The 20,665-nt window shown below is 36.9% G+C and overlaps 1 protein-coding gene across 1 annotated transcript in view; it reads left to right on the top strand.

The window, feature by feature from the left end:
• The window catches only part of PLPP7 (phospholipid phosphatase 7 (inactive)), a 39,219-nt gene extending 21,167 nt beyond the window's left edge, over positions 1-18,052 (top strand). Inside the window, exon 2 of the mRNA XM_074293908.1 lies at positions 16,071-18,052. Coding sequence (XP_074150009.1) covers positions 16,071-16,435 — 365 coding nt within the window. The 3' untranslated portion in view covers positions 16,436-18,052. The remainder of the gene's footprint in view (positions 1-16,070) is intronic.
• Positions 18,053-20,665: the final 2,613 nt, after the last annotated feature.

The raw sequence follows: 20,665 nt of genomic DNA on the forward strand, positions 1-20,665 counted from the left end.
TCAAAAAGATAAAAAAAATACCAAAATCACATGGAATTTAAAGGTGTCCTGTTATTATAGATAGATAATTGAACCTGGACTCATGAAAACCTTAGTTTAATTCCTAAATCTAACACTTAGCTGTGTGATCATAGACAAATCATTGAACCTCAGTTCCCTCATTTGTAAGAGAAACATAAGTATAGGGGCAAAGGTGAAGGGATAAGCACTTATTAAGTACCCAGAACCTATAATATATACAAATATCTTTACTCAAATAATCTTCATAACAATCTTGTCATATAGGTGTTATTATTATCTTTATTTTAACATTGAGGAAACTGAAGCAATAGATTGACTTGTTCAAAGTCATACAGTTCTGAAACGTCTGGGGCCATATTTGAATTCAAATTTTCCTATCTCCCAGTCCAATACTTTTTTTCCAGGCTACCTGGTATCTGTCTCAGAGTTGTTATGAAGCTTAAATATTATTTCAGTTAGTGGATAATCAATTATTATGTGCCTACTATGTGTCAGGCTCAAGAAGAAAAGTAAAGCACATTACCTGCTCTGAAGCAACTCATTCTAATGAAGGAGCAAACATACAAACAATTAGATGCAAACAAAATCTATAATATGTAAATTAGGGATAATCTCAGAAGGAAGACACTAAAATCAAGAAAAAGGCTTCTTGCAGAAAGTAAGTTTTAACTTGGACTTGAAGGAAGCCAAGAAATCCAGAAGACAGAAATGAGGAAGAAAAAGAATTTCAGGCAGGGGACAAAGTTAGTGAAAATACTTGGAATCAGAGTTGGTTTTGTGTGAAGAACAGCAAGAAGACTAGTATCACTGAATCACACAGGATATGGTGGGATATAATGTATAAGAAGAAGCCTGGAAAGGTTAGAGAGGCTTGAAGGCTTTTGACAACAGGAAGAAAAAAATTTAGTTAATCTTGGAAATGATATAGAGCCTTTGGAGCTTCTTGAAAAAGGAGTAAAGAGGCCAGATTTTTGTTTGAATAAGACCATTTTGACAGCTGAATGGAAAATGGGAAAAGATTTGGAGCAGGAGCACTACAAGATAGTGGAGAGTAGACAGAAGCTTTCCCTGGTTTCCCTCAGAATCAACACCAGATCAAGCTTCTGCATAGATTTTGGAGTGACAGAGCCCAGAAATATTTGAAGTGTAACAAATTTCCAGCAAAAGATATGTTAGAAGGACTTTAGGAAAGGTCCATCTCAATTGGACAGAGGGAAACATGGCCCAATTCAGGGTCACCACAGGGACGTGAAGGCTTATATGAGGAATTTACTGGGAGGTTCTTAGCCAATAAAAGTATTGGCTACTCTGTCCTGGTTCAGAAGGCCAGTAGATCAGAAAACTAGCTGTGAGACCTTCAACACAACAATAGAAGGCAAATAGTGCACCTTTGAACCCCAGCATAACAGGTGGGACTTGGCCAGACCCACCCAGTACAGTGGGAAGCACCAGCCCCACCACAGTGTAAAGTCCCTGTTGTCCTATAGAGGAAGCTTGTGACAATCTCCCCTATGCCCAAAGAGCAGACCTCAACAAATGAGCAAAAAACAAAAAGAACTTTGACCAAAGATAGCTATTATGGACACAGGGAAGAACAGACCTCAAACCTTGAAGAAGCTAAAGACAAAATACCTCCAGATGAAGTTTTAGAGAGGGATATGAACTGGTCTCCAATTTAAAAGGTTCTATTGGAAGAATTCAAAATGGATCTTAAAAGAGAGTTAGAAGCAAAATGGAGAAAGGGAATGAGTATTTTGCCGGAAAGTTTGGGAAAGGAAACACAAATTAACTGCAAAAGACAACTTTTTAAAATACATTTGGTGAAATGGAAAAAAAAATTCAATGAACGAAAAAACTCCTTTAAAAGTATAATTGGCCAAAGGCAAAAGGAAGTTAAAAAAAAACTAACTGAAAAAAATAATTAATTGAAAGGTCTTTTCCCCTTCTTTATAATTTCTGTAGGACATAGACCCAGTAATGGCACTGCTGGGTCAAAGGGTATGCACAGTGTGATAGTCCTTTGGGCATAGTTCTAAATTGCTCTCCAGAATGGTTGGATCAGTTCACAACTCCACCAACAATTCATTAGTGTCCCAGTTTTCCCACATCCCCTCTAACATTCATTATTATCTTTTCCTGTCATCTTAGTCAATCTGAGAGGTATGAGGTGGTACCTCAGAGTTGTTTTAATTTGCATTTCTCTAATCAATAGTGATTTAGAACATTTGACAAAAAATATTTAAAAAGATAACATTTATTTAACCTAGATCAAATTGCTTGCTGTCTTAGGGAGGATGGAGATAAGAGAGGGAGGGAGAAAAATTTGAAACACAAAATCCTTCAAAAATGAATGTTAAAAATTATCTTTACATGTTTTTAGAAAAATAAAATACTTTTGAGGGGGAAATAAAGAATAATATAAGACTTTGTCAAATGTTTTGTTAAAATCTAAATTTTTTAAAAGTGCTTTCCATTAGGGAATGGCTGAAAATACTATGGTATCTGAAGTGATTGTATATATTCAAATTAATACTATTTGAAGTTATAATTATGTAAAATTTGGTGATTGTTCCAGCTAAATGAAAATAATGTGCCCATTTAAGGGGATTCCTTATCTGCACTAATCAACACCTGGCTGTAATGGGATAGTACTGGGCAGCAAGAATTGATGCTTACCTCTGTATATACCAAAAGATTGAGAACATACTTTTTTATGATAGCAAAAAAAAAAAAAAAAAAAAAAAAAAAAAAGGAAACAAAGTAGATCCCACGGATTGGAGAATGGCAAAACAAATCGTGATACATGAGTGTAATGGAATAAGACTGTGCTGTAAGATTAACAAATGTGATGAATACAGAAAGAATGGAAAGATCTATATAAATTAATGCAGAATGAAGGAAACAGAACCAAGAAAACAATATATACAATGACTATAACAATGTATATGGAAAAATAACCTCCAAAAAAGCTATACAATTTTAAAGAATAAGCATGGCTTGAAAGACATCCCTCACTTGCCTCTACAAATGAAAAGTCTATGAGTATGTTTCATTGCAATACTTCTGGACTTTTTCAATGTTTGATTAGTTTTTCTGTTTTTTTTTTTCTTTTTCTTTTGTCTAAAAACATTATTTGTTATAGAATGGCTCTTTGAGGAGAACAAGTGAAAATTTAAGGAAAATGTTGATGATATAAAAAAAGAAATCTATAAAACTTTTTTAAATTTTAAAAGAAATGATTGCAATGAATTCAGAGAAATATGGGCAAATGTGAATGAACAATGTAAGTATGAAATAAATAGAACCAAAATAACAATATATAATATTTTGCTTTTATAGCTATCATTTCCCACTATTTCCCATTTCCCTACCATTTCCAGAGCTTTGCATTATAGCAAAGAATTAAAAAGAAAGAGAAAGAAAAAAAGTAGTTCAGCAGTAACGAAAATATCAAATAAGTATAATATTAAATGTAGTATTATTTACCCATAAGCCTCACTTCTGGTAAGTGGGGAGGTAAATGCATTCTCATATATTTTTTTTCCCATTAGGTACAAACTAGGTCATGATAATTACAGAACACTGAGGTTTGTTTGGTTTTTTTTTTTCCCATTTACATTTCTGTAAACAATTGTACAAATTATACTGGTTTTACTTGCTTTACTTTGCATCAGTTCACATATCTTGCTGTGATTTTCTATATTCTTTATGATAATTTCTTACAGTATAACAATATTCTTTTCCAATCACGTATCACAATTTGTTTATCCATTCTAGTTGATTGACATCTACTTTGCACTTCTTTGCTACTATAAAAAATACTATAAATATTTTATCTCACATCCATCCAATTGCCAAAGTTGACCAAAAAAAAGGAACATGAGAAATATTGGAGGAATTGTGAGAAAACCAGCTCATCATGACAATGTGGGTAAATCTATGAACCAGTTCTCCCATTTGGGAAACAATTTGGAATGATGCACAAAAAACTACTATACTGTATATATCTTTGACCCATTACCACTATGAGGTAGATATCCCTATCCAAAATCAAAGAAATAGCAAAAGAAATCATGTGTACAAAGATATTCACAGCAGCTTTTTTGTGGTAGCAAAGAATTAGAAATTGAAGTGGTTCCCTTTTGGGAAATGACAACAAATTGTGGTATATATGTGCTGTAAAAAATAATCATGGGGATGATTTCAGAGAGATCTAGGAAGACATAGTAACTGATGAAGAGTGAAATGAGCAAAACAAAAGAACAATTTATGCTAAAACAATATTGCAAACAACTTTGAAAGACTTAAGAACTCTGATCAATATAATGAGCAACTATAATTCCAGAAAGCCTATGATGAAATATGACATCCACCTTCTGATAGAGAGGTGATAGACTCAGTGCAGACTGAGACATAATATTTTTGGACACAGCCATGAAAAAATTTGTTTTGCTTAACTATACATGTTTGTAATTAGGTACTTTTTTCTTGCTTTCTTAGTAAGGAATGGGATCAGGGAAATCAGAGGAAGAGAAGATGGATTCTTGGCTTTTTTAATGAAATCTAATTTTAAAAAATAGATATTATGGCATATATAACATTTTTCCTTTTTCTATGATCTCCTTGAGATATATACAATGGAAACCTCTAGGTCAATGGTTATAGAATTTTAATACATTTATGGGCTAATTCCAAATTGCTTTCCAGAAATGCTAGATCAATTCACAGCTCCAGCAATAGTGTATTGGTGCATCCAATTTTTTCATGTTCTACTGTGTTTATTTATTTTGTTTTTTATTTTAATAGTTTTTATTTACCAGATATATGCATGAGCAATTTTACAACATTGACAATTGCCAAACCTTTTGTTCTCATTTTTCTCCTCCTTCCTCCCCCCCTCCCCAGATGGCAGGTGGACCAATATATGTTAAATATGTTAAAGTATAAATTAAATACAATATCTGTATACATGTCCAAACAGTTGTTTTGTTGTATAAAAAGAATCGGACTTTGAAATAGTGTACAATTAGCCTATGAAGGAAATCCAAAATTCAGGCGGACAAAATTAGAGGGATTGGGAATTCTATGTAGTGGTTCATAGTCATCTCCCAGAGTTCTTTCGCTGGATGTAACTGGTTCAGTTCATTACTGCTCTATTAGAACTGATTTGGTTCATCTCATTGTTGAAGAGGGCCACATCCATCAGAATTGATCATCATATAGTATTGTTGTTGAAGTATATAATGATTTCCTGGTCCTGCTCATTTCACTCAGCATCAGTTCATGTAAGTCTCTCCAGGCCTTTCTGAAATCATCCTGTTGGTCATTTCTTACAGAACAATAATATTCCATAATATTCATACACCACAATTTATTCTGCCAAAATTGATGGGCATCTGCATAGTTTCCAGTTTCTGGCCACCACAAAGAGGGCTGCTACAAACATTCTGGTGCATCCATTTTTTATAGCCTTTTCAACATTGACTATTCCCATCTTTTAGCATCTCTACCAATTTGCTTAAGTGGGGGATTAAACATCTGGGTTGCTTTCATTTATAATTTTAAATTTAAAATTTAACAATTTTTTAATAACATGATTTTTAATATAATAGCTTTTTTTAAAAAATTGTTCTTAAATACCAAAAAAGAGCATTACAACTATCATAGAGAAGAAAGCACTCTACCAAACTCCTTTTGTTATTCAAATATGATCCTAATATTTAAATCAGGAAAGAATAAAGCAGAGAAAGAAAACCATATAGCAATCTTATTAACAAATATTAAAATGAACATTTTAAAATAAAATATTAAGAGAATACTATTTCTTATGACCAAGTTATATATCTGCCAGCTATGCAAGGATAGTTCAATATTTCAAAAGCAATGACTTTAATTTATCATGTAAACAACTAAAACACATAAAGAGCCTTTTTTTCACATATATTTTTTTTAAAAAAACCTTTCCCCCAACTAGAGCCCTTGTTTCTGTTAAAAAAACTAACAAAAGCCCAGAAAAGTCTTTGTTTAATATGAACAAAAATATATTCCTTAAACTAGGAAATAACACTATGTTGAGGGAGAAAACAATAGAAACTTTTCCAATTAAATTGTCCTTTCTCCTCACAATTATTTGACATAGCATTAGAAATGCTCACTACAGCTAATCAAATGATTAAGAAATTAAAGCTATAAACATCATCAAAGAGGAGACACAATTATTCTTTTTGGCAAAGAGTATGCTTGTTTATCTAGACCACCCTAGAGAATCAGCCAAGATACTATTTAAAACAATGAATAGCTTCAGTAAACATGATACAAGATTAAGTCCATAGCAAACGTTAGTGTTTCTGTATAATACTGACAAAAACTAGGGGGAAATGATAGAGGAAATTATTCAAATAAGTTGCAAAATATCTGGGATTTAAACTAATGAGACACTCTCAAGACATATAAATACAACTACAAAAATATTTTGTAGAAATAAAGGAAGACAAATAATTAGAAGGATATTAATTGTTCATGTCAAAGTTAAGGCAATCTTTTAAAAATTACATTAGTGCCTAAATTAGTTTATGTAGTTTAGGGTTGTACCAATGATGAAAATGATAATGAAAAATAAGGAGAAATGAGGGAACCTACCATTACCAGAATTCAAATTATATTATAAAACATTAATCATCAAAACTATTTGGTATTCAACCACAATTCCAGAAGATTCATGATGAAACATGCTAACAATCTCTTGACAGAGAGATGATGGACTCTGAATGCAGAATGAGACATACTTTTTTTGGACTGGCAATGTGGGAATTTGTTACTTGACTCTACATGTTTGTAATGGGGGGCTGCTTCTCTTATTTTCTCAGTGTGGGGTGGGGAAAAGCTGAGTGGAAAAGAAGGCAGATCTTCATCTGAAAAAAAATTAAACTGGTTTAAAAAAATAGTACATTAATGGAACATATATACAAGTCAAAGCATAAAAGCAAATGAATATATTAGTACACTGTTCAATAACTCTCCCCAAAAACAATTAGGAGAAGGATTCCTTGCTTAATAAGAAACTGCTTGAAAAATTGAAAAGCAATTTTGACATAAAGTAGTATTAGATTTTATGCCACAAACTACACCATAATACTACTGCTAATAAAACATATGTTCATCAAAGTGATCCATGTATAACAAGTTATTATTTTTTAAAATAGAATTTAATAAAAGGAGGTATTTTCACAACTATGGTTAGAGGTAGGATTCATAAACAAATAAAAAGAGATCACAAAATATAACACTGACAATTTTCTATTATATTAAATGTAAAAAATTTTACACTAACAAAATCAATGCAATTACCATAAGAAGACACTCTGCCAAATGGGAAAATAATCTTAGCAGCAAACATCCCTGGTAAAAATCTGTTATCCAAGATATATAGAGAATTGACGCATACATACAACTGTTAAATTATCCCCTAAAAGAGATTTTCAAAATAAGAAATCAACTGTGGAGGAGGGGGTGAAATCCTCCAAATCACTATAGAAATGGAAGTTAAAACTCCAAGGTATCACCCACCTCACATCCATCAAACTGGAAAAGATGATAAAATATAGAAAAGTCTATGTTGGAGAAGCTGTGGGAAAGCAAACACTAATACATCTGTGTTTTTTTATTCAACTGTAAAAAACAATTTTGAATTATGTGCAAAAAGTCTCCAAAGTGTTGATTTAGTGGTCCCATTGTGAACATAACCTTGTGAATATCAGTGACAGAAAGGTCCCATATATACCAAAATAATTATAATAACACTTTTTGTCATAGTAAAAAAATGGAAATAAAGTGGATACCCAGTGATTAGGAAATGACTGGACTAAATGTGATTTGTGAATAATAGAATACTATGACACAAGGAAGTATGGCTATGAGACATTCTGAATCTTTTTCCTCATCTGAAAAATGAGAGAAGATGGACAAGGTCCCTTCTATCTCTATTTCTAAATCTATGATCTCATGATTTTATGACTTGTATGAATAGATACAAAGTGAACAAAAGAAAATCAGGAGAACTATATACCCATCAGCTACAATAATATACATGAAAATAGCAATAAAAGACATCAGAACTCAGACTAACAAATTTTTATTCCAGAGAACCTTTGACAAAATTTACTTCCCTCTTCTCAGTAGAGGTGGTGGACCCTGAGTGCAGGTTTTGGTTTGCTGGTCAATTTATTTTGCTTGACTGTTCTTTGTTATAAGAGAAGGCTTGGGAGGGAGAGGAGAAGGTAAGGGAGGGAAGGGAATGAACGGAATAAACATTTATATAGTGCCTACTATGTGCCAGGCACTGTTCTAAGCACTTTTTACAGTGGTCTCATTTGAAGCTCACAACAACTCTTCAAGTTAGGTATTGTTAATATTCCCATTTTACACTTAAGAAAACTAAGGTAAACATAGGTTAAATGCCTTGCCCAAGCTTACAGAGTGTCAGAGGCAGGATGTGGCTTCCTTTCTTCCTGGCTATAATTCGAGTTCTCCATCCACTGTGTACCCTCTACCATCAGGTTCATTGGGAAAATGATTAGGGTATCAAAAACAAATGAAATAAGACATTAAAAATTTTTTTTTGCTGTATAAGGTTTCCTTTTTTAAATTAGTAGTAGCAGTAATAGGGGAGATGAGATAAAAAGAAAATAAGTGATTGTCAATTGAAAAAAATAACTTAAAAAAATTTAGAAAATTTTCCTATAGACCCACATTTATAGCAGCCCTTTTTGTAATAGCAAGAAACTGGAAACTGAATGGATGCCCATAAGTTGAAGAATAGCTGAATAAGTTATGGTATATGAATATTATGGAATATTATTGTTCTATAAGAAACGATCAATAGAATAATTTCAGAGAGTCCTGGAGAAGCTTACATGAACTGATGCTAAGTGAAATGAACAGAACCAGGAGATCATTGTACACGGCAACAACAAGTTGACGTGATGATCAGTTCTGATGGACGTGGTTCTTTTCAACAGTGATGTGATTCAGGCCAATTCCAATGATCTTGTGATAAAGAAAGCCTGTGGGGACTGAATGAGGATCACAGCATAGTATTTTCACTTCTGTTGTTATTTGCTTTCTTTTTGTTTTATTTCTCACTTTTTTTTCCTTTTTGATCTGATTTTTCTTATGCAGCATGATAATTGTGGAAATATATAAAGAAGAATTGCACATCTTTAACATATAGTGTGTTACTTGCCATCCAGGGGAGGAGGGAGAAGAAAGGGAAGGAGAGAAATTTTGGAACACAAGGTTTTGCAATATTGAAAACTACATATGCAAATATTTTGAAAATAAGAAGCTTTAAAAAAGAAAAAAAGAAAATTCTCCTATATGCAACTCATTTTCAGAAATACATTTAGAAGGCCTCATTTATAAAATATATAGAATTGACTCAAATTTATAAGAATTCAAGCCATTCTCCAATTGATAAATGGTCAAAGGATATGAAACAATTTCTAGTCATGTGAAAAAGTGCTCTAAATCACTATTGATTAGAGAAATGCAAATTAAGACAACTGTGACATACCACTATATACTTTTAAGATTATCTAAGATGACAGGAAAAGATAATGACGAATATTAAAGAGGATGTGGGAAAACTGGGACATTGATACAGTGTTGGTGGAGTTATGAATTGATCCAACCATTCTGGAGAACAATTTGGAACTATGTTCAAAAAGTTATCAAGCTTGCATGCCCTTTGATCCAGCAGTGTTTCTATTGCATTTATATTCCAAAGAAATCTTAAAGGAGGCAAAGGAACCCACATGTGCAAAAACAAGGGTCAATGATGAAAAACTATCATTGCATGTGTTTTGAAAATAAAAAGCTTCAATAAAAAAGAAATACATTTGGAAATTAAAAAAAAAGAAATGAAGATAATTAGAAGTAATGACCTTATTTGCTTTTTCAATCATCGAGAGCTTGTTTGGAAAGATCAAGTTGGATCTGATTTAATTGTCTTCAAAATCTTCTTGTCCTTATACTTCTAATTTGGTATTTATTTGAACTTTCTTCTAATAGTCCTGAAGGGAAAGTGAGAGGTCTTCACATCCATATCCCTATCTCTGGGGAAAACCTTATCTGGACTTTGTTAGCAATGAGAGGCATTCTTATTTTTAAAAATCTTTGGAGATTCCAATTTTCCATCTCTTTATCTTCCTGTCTTCATTTGTCTATATAAATGAAGATATATGTTTATATACACATACATACACATATTGTGTACATATACATGTGAACAAAAATACATGTATGTATGTGTTGTGCATATTTATAAAATTCCCTCCCTAACTTTCTTTCTCCCCATTACCATGGGTTCAACTAATAATATATGTATGTTTATTATATGTTAAGGCAGCTAGGTGACACAGTATTGGGCCTGGAGTCAGAAAGATTCATCTTTCTGAGTTCAAATCTGGCTTCAAATACTAACTAGCTATGTGATCCTGGGGAAGTCATTTAACTCTGTTTATCCCAGTTTCCTCAACTGTTAAAATGAGCTGGAGAAGAAAATGGCAAACCACTCCAATGTCTTTAGCATGAAAATCCCAAATGGGAACACAAAGCATTGGATATGACTGAAACACTTGAACAATAACAAAAATGTTATACACATTCTAAATTTAACTATAAAACATTCAGAAAAACAAAAAATCCCAAAACCAGAAACTTTGGGTGTATGTATATTACTTTTAACAAATAATACCTTGTTTGCTTATCCTTCTGATAATTTATTTCTGCTTATTTTTTCAAATTCTGTTCCTATCATTTTTATGTATCAGTATGTATATTCTTGCTCTATTCTGATGTCCATACTACATACAGCTTTGTAGAAATCCTTATTTATTTCTTTATATTCTGATTACTTTTCATTTCTTATGGCACAGTCCCAATTCAATTCAATAACCATTTATCAAGTTCTTAGTATGTGCAAGTTACAGTTCTAAGTGCTGGAAGTATAAAATCAAAATAGTCATTGCCTTTCACGAGTTTATATGTTATTAGAAAATATAACAAGTTCACAGATAGTAATTTGAGGAAAAATTCTAAGAACTGAGGGAGATTGGTGAATGGATTAATACAGAAGATAGAAGCTATGCCTTGAAGAGAGATAGGGATTCTGAAAGTAAGGATGAAGAGGGAATATATTTCAGACATGGAGATTGAATGACATTTGTTTGTTTGATTTTTTTATTCCAATAGCATCTTATTAATTTTCAACATTCATTTTTATAAAATTTTGAGTTCCAATTTTTTTTCCTTCCCTGCCTTAACTCCCCCCCTTCCAAAGACAACAAGTAATCTGATAGAGGTTATACATGTACATTCATTTTAAACATGTGTCCATATTAGTCATGATGTGAACAAAAAAATCAAAACAAAAGGGAAAACTACAAAAAGAAGCAAACCCAAAATAAAGTGAAAATAGTATGCTTTAATCTCCATTCAGGCTCCACAGTTCTCTCTTTGGATGCTGATGGCATTTTCCATCCCAAGTTTACTGGAATTGTCTTGAATCACTATATTTCTGAAAAGAGCTAAGTTTATCATTATGGATCATCACATAATCTTGCTGTCACTGTATACAATGTTCTCCTAGTTCTGCTTGCTTCACTCAGCATCAGTTCATGTAAGTTTTCCCAGGCTTTTCTGAAATCAGCCTGCTCATCATTCCTTATAGAACAATAATATTTCATCATATTCATATATCACAACTTATTCAGCCATTCCCTAATTGATGGCATCCATTCAATTTGAGGGAGTGACATTTGGAGAAAAACAAGGAAGTTTGGCTTGAACACAATGGGTGTGAAGAGGGAGAAATAATGTGAAATAAGGCTAGAAAATTGTGTGAGAACCAGACTATATAGAATTGCAAATTTCAGGTTGTTGAATTATATTCTACAGAAAAATTTCTTGATGTGGAGTTCATGGATTATGGGAGTCCAATTTTAGGAGGTAGGTGGGGAAAATCACTTTTATTTTCATTAATTTCTTACAGAAAATTCGCATTTCTTTCAGTTTTGAATATAGGCAAACCTCCCTCACACACACATTATTCTAAAAAGACATTTATGTCTATTTAATTTGATATAGAAAGTTGTCTTACTCTATAGGGAAGTAGGAGGGGAAAGAGGAAAGGAAAGGGGAAGACTAATAGAAGGGAGAACAGAAGTAGAAGGGGAAAGGGATTAAGAAAGGGGGAAGGGACTGAACAAGGAGAGGGCAATTTGAGGGAACTGGTGGTCAGAAAAGCAAAACACTGGCGAGGCATGTATTTTGAAAATAAAAAGCTATTAAAAAGCGAGGAGAGAGAGTGTGGAGATTTTTCACAAAAAAGTCTATGTGCTTCATCACATTGCCCAAGGAGTTTAATACAGAAAATAAAAAAAAAAAAAGATTAAGTACTCCTGTCCTAGAGACATTTAGAAACCACTGAAGGATTTTGAGCAGGGTAATAACATATGCTTTTAAAAAATTGTTTTGGTGGCTATGTGAAAGAAAGATTAGAGAGAAGGCTGAGTTAAAAGACCACCACAGGGACAACTTGATGGTGCAGTGGATAGAGCACAGCCCTGGAGGCAGGCAGGACCTGAGTTCAAATCTAGTCTCAGATATTTAATGCTTACTAGCTGTGTGACCCCAATTTCCTTGCCACAAAAATAGACTATTATAATAATCCAGATGAAAAGTGATCAGAGTCAGAAGAGGAAATATATTTTTGAGATGCGGAGGTAAAATCAGTAGGACATGACAATGGATGGGATATCAGAAGGGGAAGAGAAAGAATCAGGATGGCTTTGAGGTTACAAAGGCTGCTGACTATGAGCATGGTGGATCCCTCCACAGAAATAGGGAAGTTTGCAGGAGGGTCAGATTACTATTCTAATAGTCCAGATGAAAAGTGATCAGAGTCAGGAATAGTGGTCAGGAGAGGAGATATATTTTTGAGATGTGGAGGTAAAATCATCAGAACCTGGCAATGGATGGGATATCAGTAATGGAAGAGAAAGAATTAGGATGGCTTTGAGGTTATAAAGGCTGCTGACTATGAGCATGGTGGATCACCACAGAAATAGGGAAGTTTGCAAAGGGTCAAGTTTAAAAAGGAAGATAAAAAATTGGGATTTAAACGAGTTGACTTTGAGATGGTGTTAAAACATCCTTCTGAAAAAAAAAAACAACAAACAAACAGAAAAAGAGCCCTAAAACAAAGGATTGAGGCATTTAAATGGTCAGGAGGTAACTGGTGCCCAAACAAAAGAGACTGAGAAAGTGCCAATAGATGAGGAGGAATAGGAGATCCAGGAGTAATGTGAGGAAATTGAGAGAAAAGTGTCCAGGGGGAAGCCAGAAAGAAGCAGAGTTGATGATCAACACAGTAAAAAGTTGCAGAAAGGCCAAATAATATTATATTCATAGTCACAATTTATTCAGCTATTTCCTTTATATTAATATGTGGGTTGTTTAAAATGAGTTTGATGTTGTTGAGAGTGGGAAATAGGAGGAGAGATTTTATGGTTTTTTTTTTGTTTTGTTTTGTTTTTACAACATCTAAATGCTACTTCTGGGCTCCCATCTTATCACCTGCATCTAACTGCATTGTTGGTGAACAATAATAGCATAGCACCAAAGACTGATGGTTCACAGAAGGTCCATGCAGCACTCCGAAAAACAACAATTTCTCTGGGATTTTGCCATTCCTTGCCTGTTTCATGTGATGCCCTAGAGAAATGATTGCAGGGCTTTTCAATTTTAACACTAAAATTTTGGAGCTACTGATCTGAAGCTACATCGTTGGTATGCAGTCATTCCAGAAAACAATTTTAGAATGATGGTGGGAAAAGTGACTGAAATGTCCATAGTCTTTTACTCAGAGATGCCACTGCTAGGGACATACCTCTAGAAAATCAAGAATAAAAAAGGTCCATAAACCCCCATTCTTCCCCTCCAGCCCTGGTGGTGCCTTCTACACTACAGAATAACGCCTCTCAAAGAGACACTGGAGGGAAACCTGGGCTCCTCACCTAAATCTAGAGAGATTTGTGGGGTAGGGGAGGGCTGAGGCTTCAGAGCTGACAGGAACTGGCTAATTAGCAAAAGGAGAGAGGAAGATGAGGGGCTTCAAATCCTGAATCCACCATCTTGGTTTTCCAAAGAAAACTAAGGGAAAATAGGGGAAGGTTCCTTTAGAGAGTATTTCTAGGCAGGAACATTCAGAATGAACAAGGAAGGGATGTTGATGGAAAGTTTTTGAGGTAATTTCAAAAAGCCAGAGTGCTTTTTTGGCCTCTGCTGTTGCCTACACATGGATTGGCTTTTTCCGTGGCCCAGGGCCAAGCTCAAAGTGGGAAGTTCCTGAGACTCAGAATTTCAGTGCCCTTCCTCCCTCGGACCCACCCCTTCCTGCTCGTGCCCCCTGAGGCTGATTATTAGCCCTAGTAAGTGCACAGACTAGGAGCCATCCTTCTTGTCTGTGAATGGTATTCTCAATTCCATTCACTTAGGATACATAGGCAAAAACTAGTCTCTTCCCTTAAGAAGCTAATACTCTACTGGGAACACTAAGTGACTTTTCAATAGCGTGTGCTATATCTATCTGTTTTGATTTTTGTAACCCTCTGAGCTAAGTCTTCCAACTATTATTATCTCACATTACAGATAAAGAAACTGAGGCTCAGGGAGTAGATGTGACTTGTTTATTGTCACCTAATTAAGAAGTGTCAGAGAAAGAGAATCAACCCAACTATTCCAGGTCAAATACTAGAAAAACTACACCAACTGCCTAACAATATAAGGGCATGTTGTCTAACAGCAGCTATGGATTTACCCTGAGCCATATTAAATTCATGGAACGCTGGAACTGGAAAGGACCTCAAAACGTGGAATTTTAGAGCAGGAGGGGATTTCAGAACATGGAAATATAATTAACCTGATCCAGTCCACCCTTCCTCCATGGTACAAAAAAAGGGAACGGAGGCAGTGTACCAATGGAAGAGCTGAATTTGGTATTGGAGGACCTGGGTTCAAATGCAGCCTCAGACACACTGTGTGACTATGGGCAAATCATTTAATCTTTTTGAACCATCACTTCCTCATCTGTAATATGAGGGTTAGAATGGCGTGGGGAAGTGACTGATGTCATTTTTATGATCATACAACCCTAAAATCCATATCTGTAAAATAAGAGAGATGGCTTCCACAACCGTTGAGGGTTACAACTCTAAGCAATGATGCTATTATCCTATGATTACCTAAAAGGGAAGATTTTACAGGTTGGGGTCAGTCAATAATCAGTCAATAAACATTTAATAAGCATATGTTATGTACCAGGTATTATGCTAAACACTGGGGATTTGAAAAAAGAAAGAAAGAAAGGCAAAAGATAGTCTCTGCCCTCAAAGAACTCACAATCAAGCAAACAAATTTGTACAAACAAGCAATACCCAGGAAAAATAGGAAATAATTTTTAAAAGAAAAGAACTGGAAATAAGAGGATTTAAGAAAGATCTCTTGTAGGAGATGAAATTTTAGTTTGCATTTAAAGGATGCTAGAGAAGAAGAAGAACATTCCAGGCTTGGAACATCTTGCCTCAGACACTATTAACTGCAATTCTGGGCAAGTCATTTAACCACTACATGCCTCAGTTTACTCGTCTGTAAAATGGGCATAATAATGGTACTACCTTACAGAGTTTCTGTGAAGATCGAATGAGAATATTCGTAAAGAGCTAGCACACAGTGGGCGTTTTATAAATATTTGTTTCCTCCCTTTCTCTTTCCCACTCCCCACGATAAGGCTCCGGGAGCAGGTGACTTGCTCGTGGTTAGGTAGCTAATTAAAGGTATTACAGGAAGCAGGACCTCGGTCTCCTCCGTGAGTGCCCAGAGCGAGGGACGCAGAGTTCGTGGTCAGAGAACCGAGTGGGGCTGGCTGGTCCAGAGGGGCTCCGGCTCATTAGCTCGGCGTCTCTGACCAGGCCATTTCTTTTCCCGTGCAGCTCTGCTCTTGGACATCATGACAGTGGCCGGAGTGCAGAAGCTCATCAAACGGCGAGGCCCTTACGACATGAGCCCGGGCCTCCTGGACTACCTCACCATGGACGTGTACGCCTTCCCAGCGGGCCACGCCAGCCGGGCCGCCATGATATCCAAGTTCTTCCTCAACCACCTGGTGCTGGCCGTGCCGCTGCGGATCCTGCTGGTGCTCTGGGCCTTCTGTGTGGGCCTGTCCAGGGTGATGATTGGGCGGCACCACATCACCGACGTGCTCTCCGGCTTCGTCATTGGCTACTTCCAATTCAAACTGGTGGAGCTGGTCTGGATGTCCTCCAACACCTGCCAGATGCTGATATCCATCTGGTGAAGGCGCAGCGGCGGCTCGAGCTGTTCGGGAGAGGAGAGGAGCAGAGAAAGGGCCCTTCCGTGGGAGCGTTGGAGCACTCCCTCTTGAACACGCGTTAGACCCGTTTTATTTCCCTGTCCCGTGTGGTGGCCAGTATGCCCAGGCTTCCCCGGCCATGAGAGGGGGACGGGATCTTGGGGAACACCAGTTCCCCGCCCTTCCCCCAAACACCCAGAGTTACCTTGGCTTTCCCGCAGCATCTCAAACCCGCGGAGTTCCAGCATTTCAGAATCACTTTTGCTAAGTTCCTGCTTTCAGAGATGTCAGAGTAAAAATCAAGCTGGGAAGCGTGGGGCGGTTCTGGTACTTACCTCTTGCTATTACTGCTGTCAGGTTTCTTGGCAGGTGCCTGTAAATCCCAGACCCATGGTCCCCTTTGCATGGGTGGGCCCGTCGGCACTCACCTCCCAGGGCTCCTGGAAGCAGCCGTGGAGCTCAGGCCTCTGGTGAGCCAGCTGGAGCGGCTCTTCTCTGCAGCCTTGCCTCCAGCTGGCTTCTCCCCAGTACTCCTGCATCCCGGCATTGGGAAGGCCGGCGCTAAACCACCCCGCTGCACCCAGAAAGTTAGACTAGACAAAGCACTGGCTAGTGTCCAGTAGCGTCCAGCAACTGCTTTGGCCCCCAGGGGCCGGACTCTGTGTGACCTAATAGGTCTTTTCCAAGTCAAACTTGTATAGTTCTGTATTTCATGTGACGATATATACAATATGCAAACGAGCCATTTGGGGTGATTTTTCCCCCCCAGTGGAAGAATCACTTTTCATGACTCAACACTTTCATTCAAACACAGTGACTACGTGGAGAAACATGGATTGTTTTCAGAGTAGGGGCTTGAAAACTCAGGGGATTCAGGAAGGTCACTAAAGTCTTCTGCCTTCTTCAGACGGATCATTTTCAAACCCGCCTAGGTCAGGCGTGGGGAATGTGCTTACCAGAAAATGACTTGCAAAATGCAGGAGACCTCATACTATTTTCAGTTCTCTGTTTCACTACCTCCCACACAGTTAGTGTCCCATGCTGGAACTCACTCCCGGCCATGGTAGGTAGTCACCGCATTAGGTTGGTTCCATCAAAAGAAATGGTCCCAGAAAACCTCACCTTTTTTGTGGCCTCCTAGGTCTGTGGAATTACCATGGATCCGCTGACATTTTTTTCCTGCTCTACCCTTGACTCCCTAGATTCATAAAGGGAGGGAATCATAGCAGCAAGAGCTTGAAAGGAAATTAATCAATTTGTCCCCTATAATTATAGAAAGTTTATTTTGCAGTCTCCTCCCCAGGGATGTTGTGAAACTCAGATGAGATAATGGTTGTAAAGCACTTTGTACATCTCAAAGCGCTCTCTCTATGTCAGTTATTACTGTTATTAGCTTATGGTCACCAGGCTTCTCATCTGGGGATGAGCTCAGTCACTGACCTTTCTACTGCATTCCTGCTGTAGAACAATCTAGGAGTGTGTTGGTAAATGGCAATAATTGGATTGGAGGGGGGAGAGGATGGAAACACTTTAAAATTTAATCTGCATTATGAATACTTTCTTAAGCCTAAACAACTAATAAAACAATAAATCAATCCACAATTTGTATAGATTATTTCTGAGGTGTCAATAAAATAAAAACATTTCATAATTTTGTCTCACAGGTCAGTATGAGCTTCTACATACACATGCACTTCTCTACGGTATCCTAGACAAATGGTCATTCCAATCTCTTCTTAAATATGTCCATTGACAGGGTGCTTATTACCTTACAAAGCAGCTGGTTTCATGATTAGACAGTTTTTAGCTGTTAAAAAATTCTTCCTTAGGTTGACCCGAAATTTGCTTCCCTATAATTTACACCCACTGACCTTAGGACTGCCTTCTGAAACTACACAGTAGAACTAAGTTTAGCCATTCTTCCACTCAACTGCTTGTCAGAGATCTGGAAAAAATTTTTTTGCTTCTTTCTTCTTCACTATTTCCTCATTTGACAGGTTTCCAGATCCTTCCTTATGCTGATCACTCTTCCTGCATTATTGCTTAGTTTATCAATGTTTTTTTAACTAGAACAGCAATGAAATCCCTGCTGGAGGCTGGTTTGAGACCCCAGGACCCAAGTCAATCAGTCAGACACTGAGAGAAATCAATTAATCAAGGAAACTTTGGTCTCAAGTTGCTTCCCCTAGGATGGAAAATCTCCTCTTCCCTCTGCCATCCATCTTTAAATCTGGATTGTTTTGGAAGCATAATAAGTACATTCTACATATGCTATGAGATGTTTCCATTTAAAGTGCCCCAGGCAGAAGAGATCTATGGCAAAGCTTCTTCCCCTTCCCACCCCTTCCATCTGGCTCTAACAAGGAGTCTGTTTCTTCCACACAAATCTAAATTTCAGGTTTCCTGTTTGGGCTGGTGCATGCTGATGCTTTATCTCAGACTACCTGCCGCAGGTTGGGGCCTGTACATGAAAACAAGAACATTTGTATTCTGGACCTTTGTCCCAAACCTGCAATCTCTCCTGCTCAGAGACTTTCGGGAGGACCCTGGGAAGGAGGACAGAAGAGAGGGCGTATGGCAGCTGCTCCATGACAGGTGGCAGCTCTCAGGAATTTAAGTCCTCCAACTTAAACATATTTATGAGATTTGGTGATTCCTGAATAATGGTGTTGCTCATGGCCGTGGACACCAGCCCTGGAGTCAGGCTTTCATCTCCATTGTGTCATTAACAAGCTATATGATTTTGAGGGAATCTGAGCCTTTGTTGCCAATAGAAATATCTCCAAGGTCCCTTCCAGTTCCAATAACCTCTGTTTCAAGGTCCCTTTTATCTCATGTTCCAAGATGCCTTTCATCTCATTCTATAGCATTTAACCTCTCTGGACCTCAGTTTCCTCATCTCTAAGATGAGGTAATTGATTATGTGACGTGTTAAAGTTTCCTTCTATCTCTAGATCCATGATCTCATGTTTAAGGTCTTTCCAGATTTGACATCTTGTGACTTTTCTAAGGTTCTTTCCAACTTTTAAAGTTCCTTACAGCTCTCGCATTTGGTGTTCTAAGGTCCCTTTCAGTTTTGACATTCTATGATTCAAAGTCACTAATAACATTTCTAAAATACACTGATTTTGCAGCAACTCCAATGAGATTGTGACAAGTGGGTGGAGGAGGGCAGGGAGAGGAAGGGCTTGATTTATGGCTTCATCAAAGGAAAATTTTTCATCTCCACCTCCTTTGGAATGAACCCCACAGATGTTTAAAGTTCCTTTAGGAAAAGACAGAGAGTAAAGCCGGAGGGTGGCGTGTTCAGCTGTGATAGGAGCTAAACAAATAAGAGGGAGGCAAGATTGGCAGAAAAGCCACACCACTATTGCTGGAGGAAGCCCAGAAAGGAGGGAGTAGATCTGAATTGAGCTCAGCAACAGCTGTGGAAGAGGTGTGTGCTTGTGTATGTGTGGGTAAACACAAATACACACTCATCTCTATGTTCACATCCAACTGACAGGAAGTAGTAGGGAGGAGAGGGACGGGTGGGAATTAGACTGTTTCATGGGAAAATAACAGCCTTAGATTACAGTATTTTAAAGCTGGAAGGAAATTAAGTTACAATTAAGTCCAGTCTCTTCATTTTATAGATGGGGAAACCAAGGCACACAGGGTAAATAACTTGTCCTAAAGTCACAAAGAAAATTAGTGGCAGATCCAAGCCTATTATTGAGGTCTTTAAGTCTAAACAGTGGTATTTTCTACTCTGACTGTGCTCTTCAATTTCTTTCAGAAGTAAAAGAAACAGAAGTATGAGCCTAACCTCTCATGTACTGCTTAAAGGGGAAAATTAAAATGTTGGTTAACTTGAAGAGCAAGAGGTTATAAATCACCAAAGGATTCCATCCCAGGATCAAAAACCTCTAATCTTCTGTCCCTGAATCATCACAGAAAATCAAATAGCTGGTGGGGGTGAGGTGGGGTGGGGGGTTTCCTGAAGTGACATGGGACCCTTGCTTCTAAGCTGAAGAGTATTTAACACCATGATTCTTTTTGGTAATTCTGGTGTTGCACACCTCCCAATCACAATCCTGGGGGAGGGCAGGAAAGAACCACACCCAAACCATTACCTGTCTCTATCAAATTTCTTTAAGAGATGATTGCAAAATTGTTCCTCACCTCCCACTCCCCACATATCTTCTCAACCAACAGACAAAATTATACTTTTTT

Source organism: Sminthopsis crassicaudata, chromosome 2, assembly GCF_048593235.1.
Source record: "Sminthopsis crassicaudata isolate SCR6 chromosome 2, ASM4859323v1, whole genome shotgun sequence".
NCBI classification, from domain to species: domain Eukaryota; kingdom Metazoa; phylum Chordata; class Mammalia; order Dasyuromorphia; family Dasyuridae; genus Sminthopsis; species Sminthopsis crassicaudata.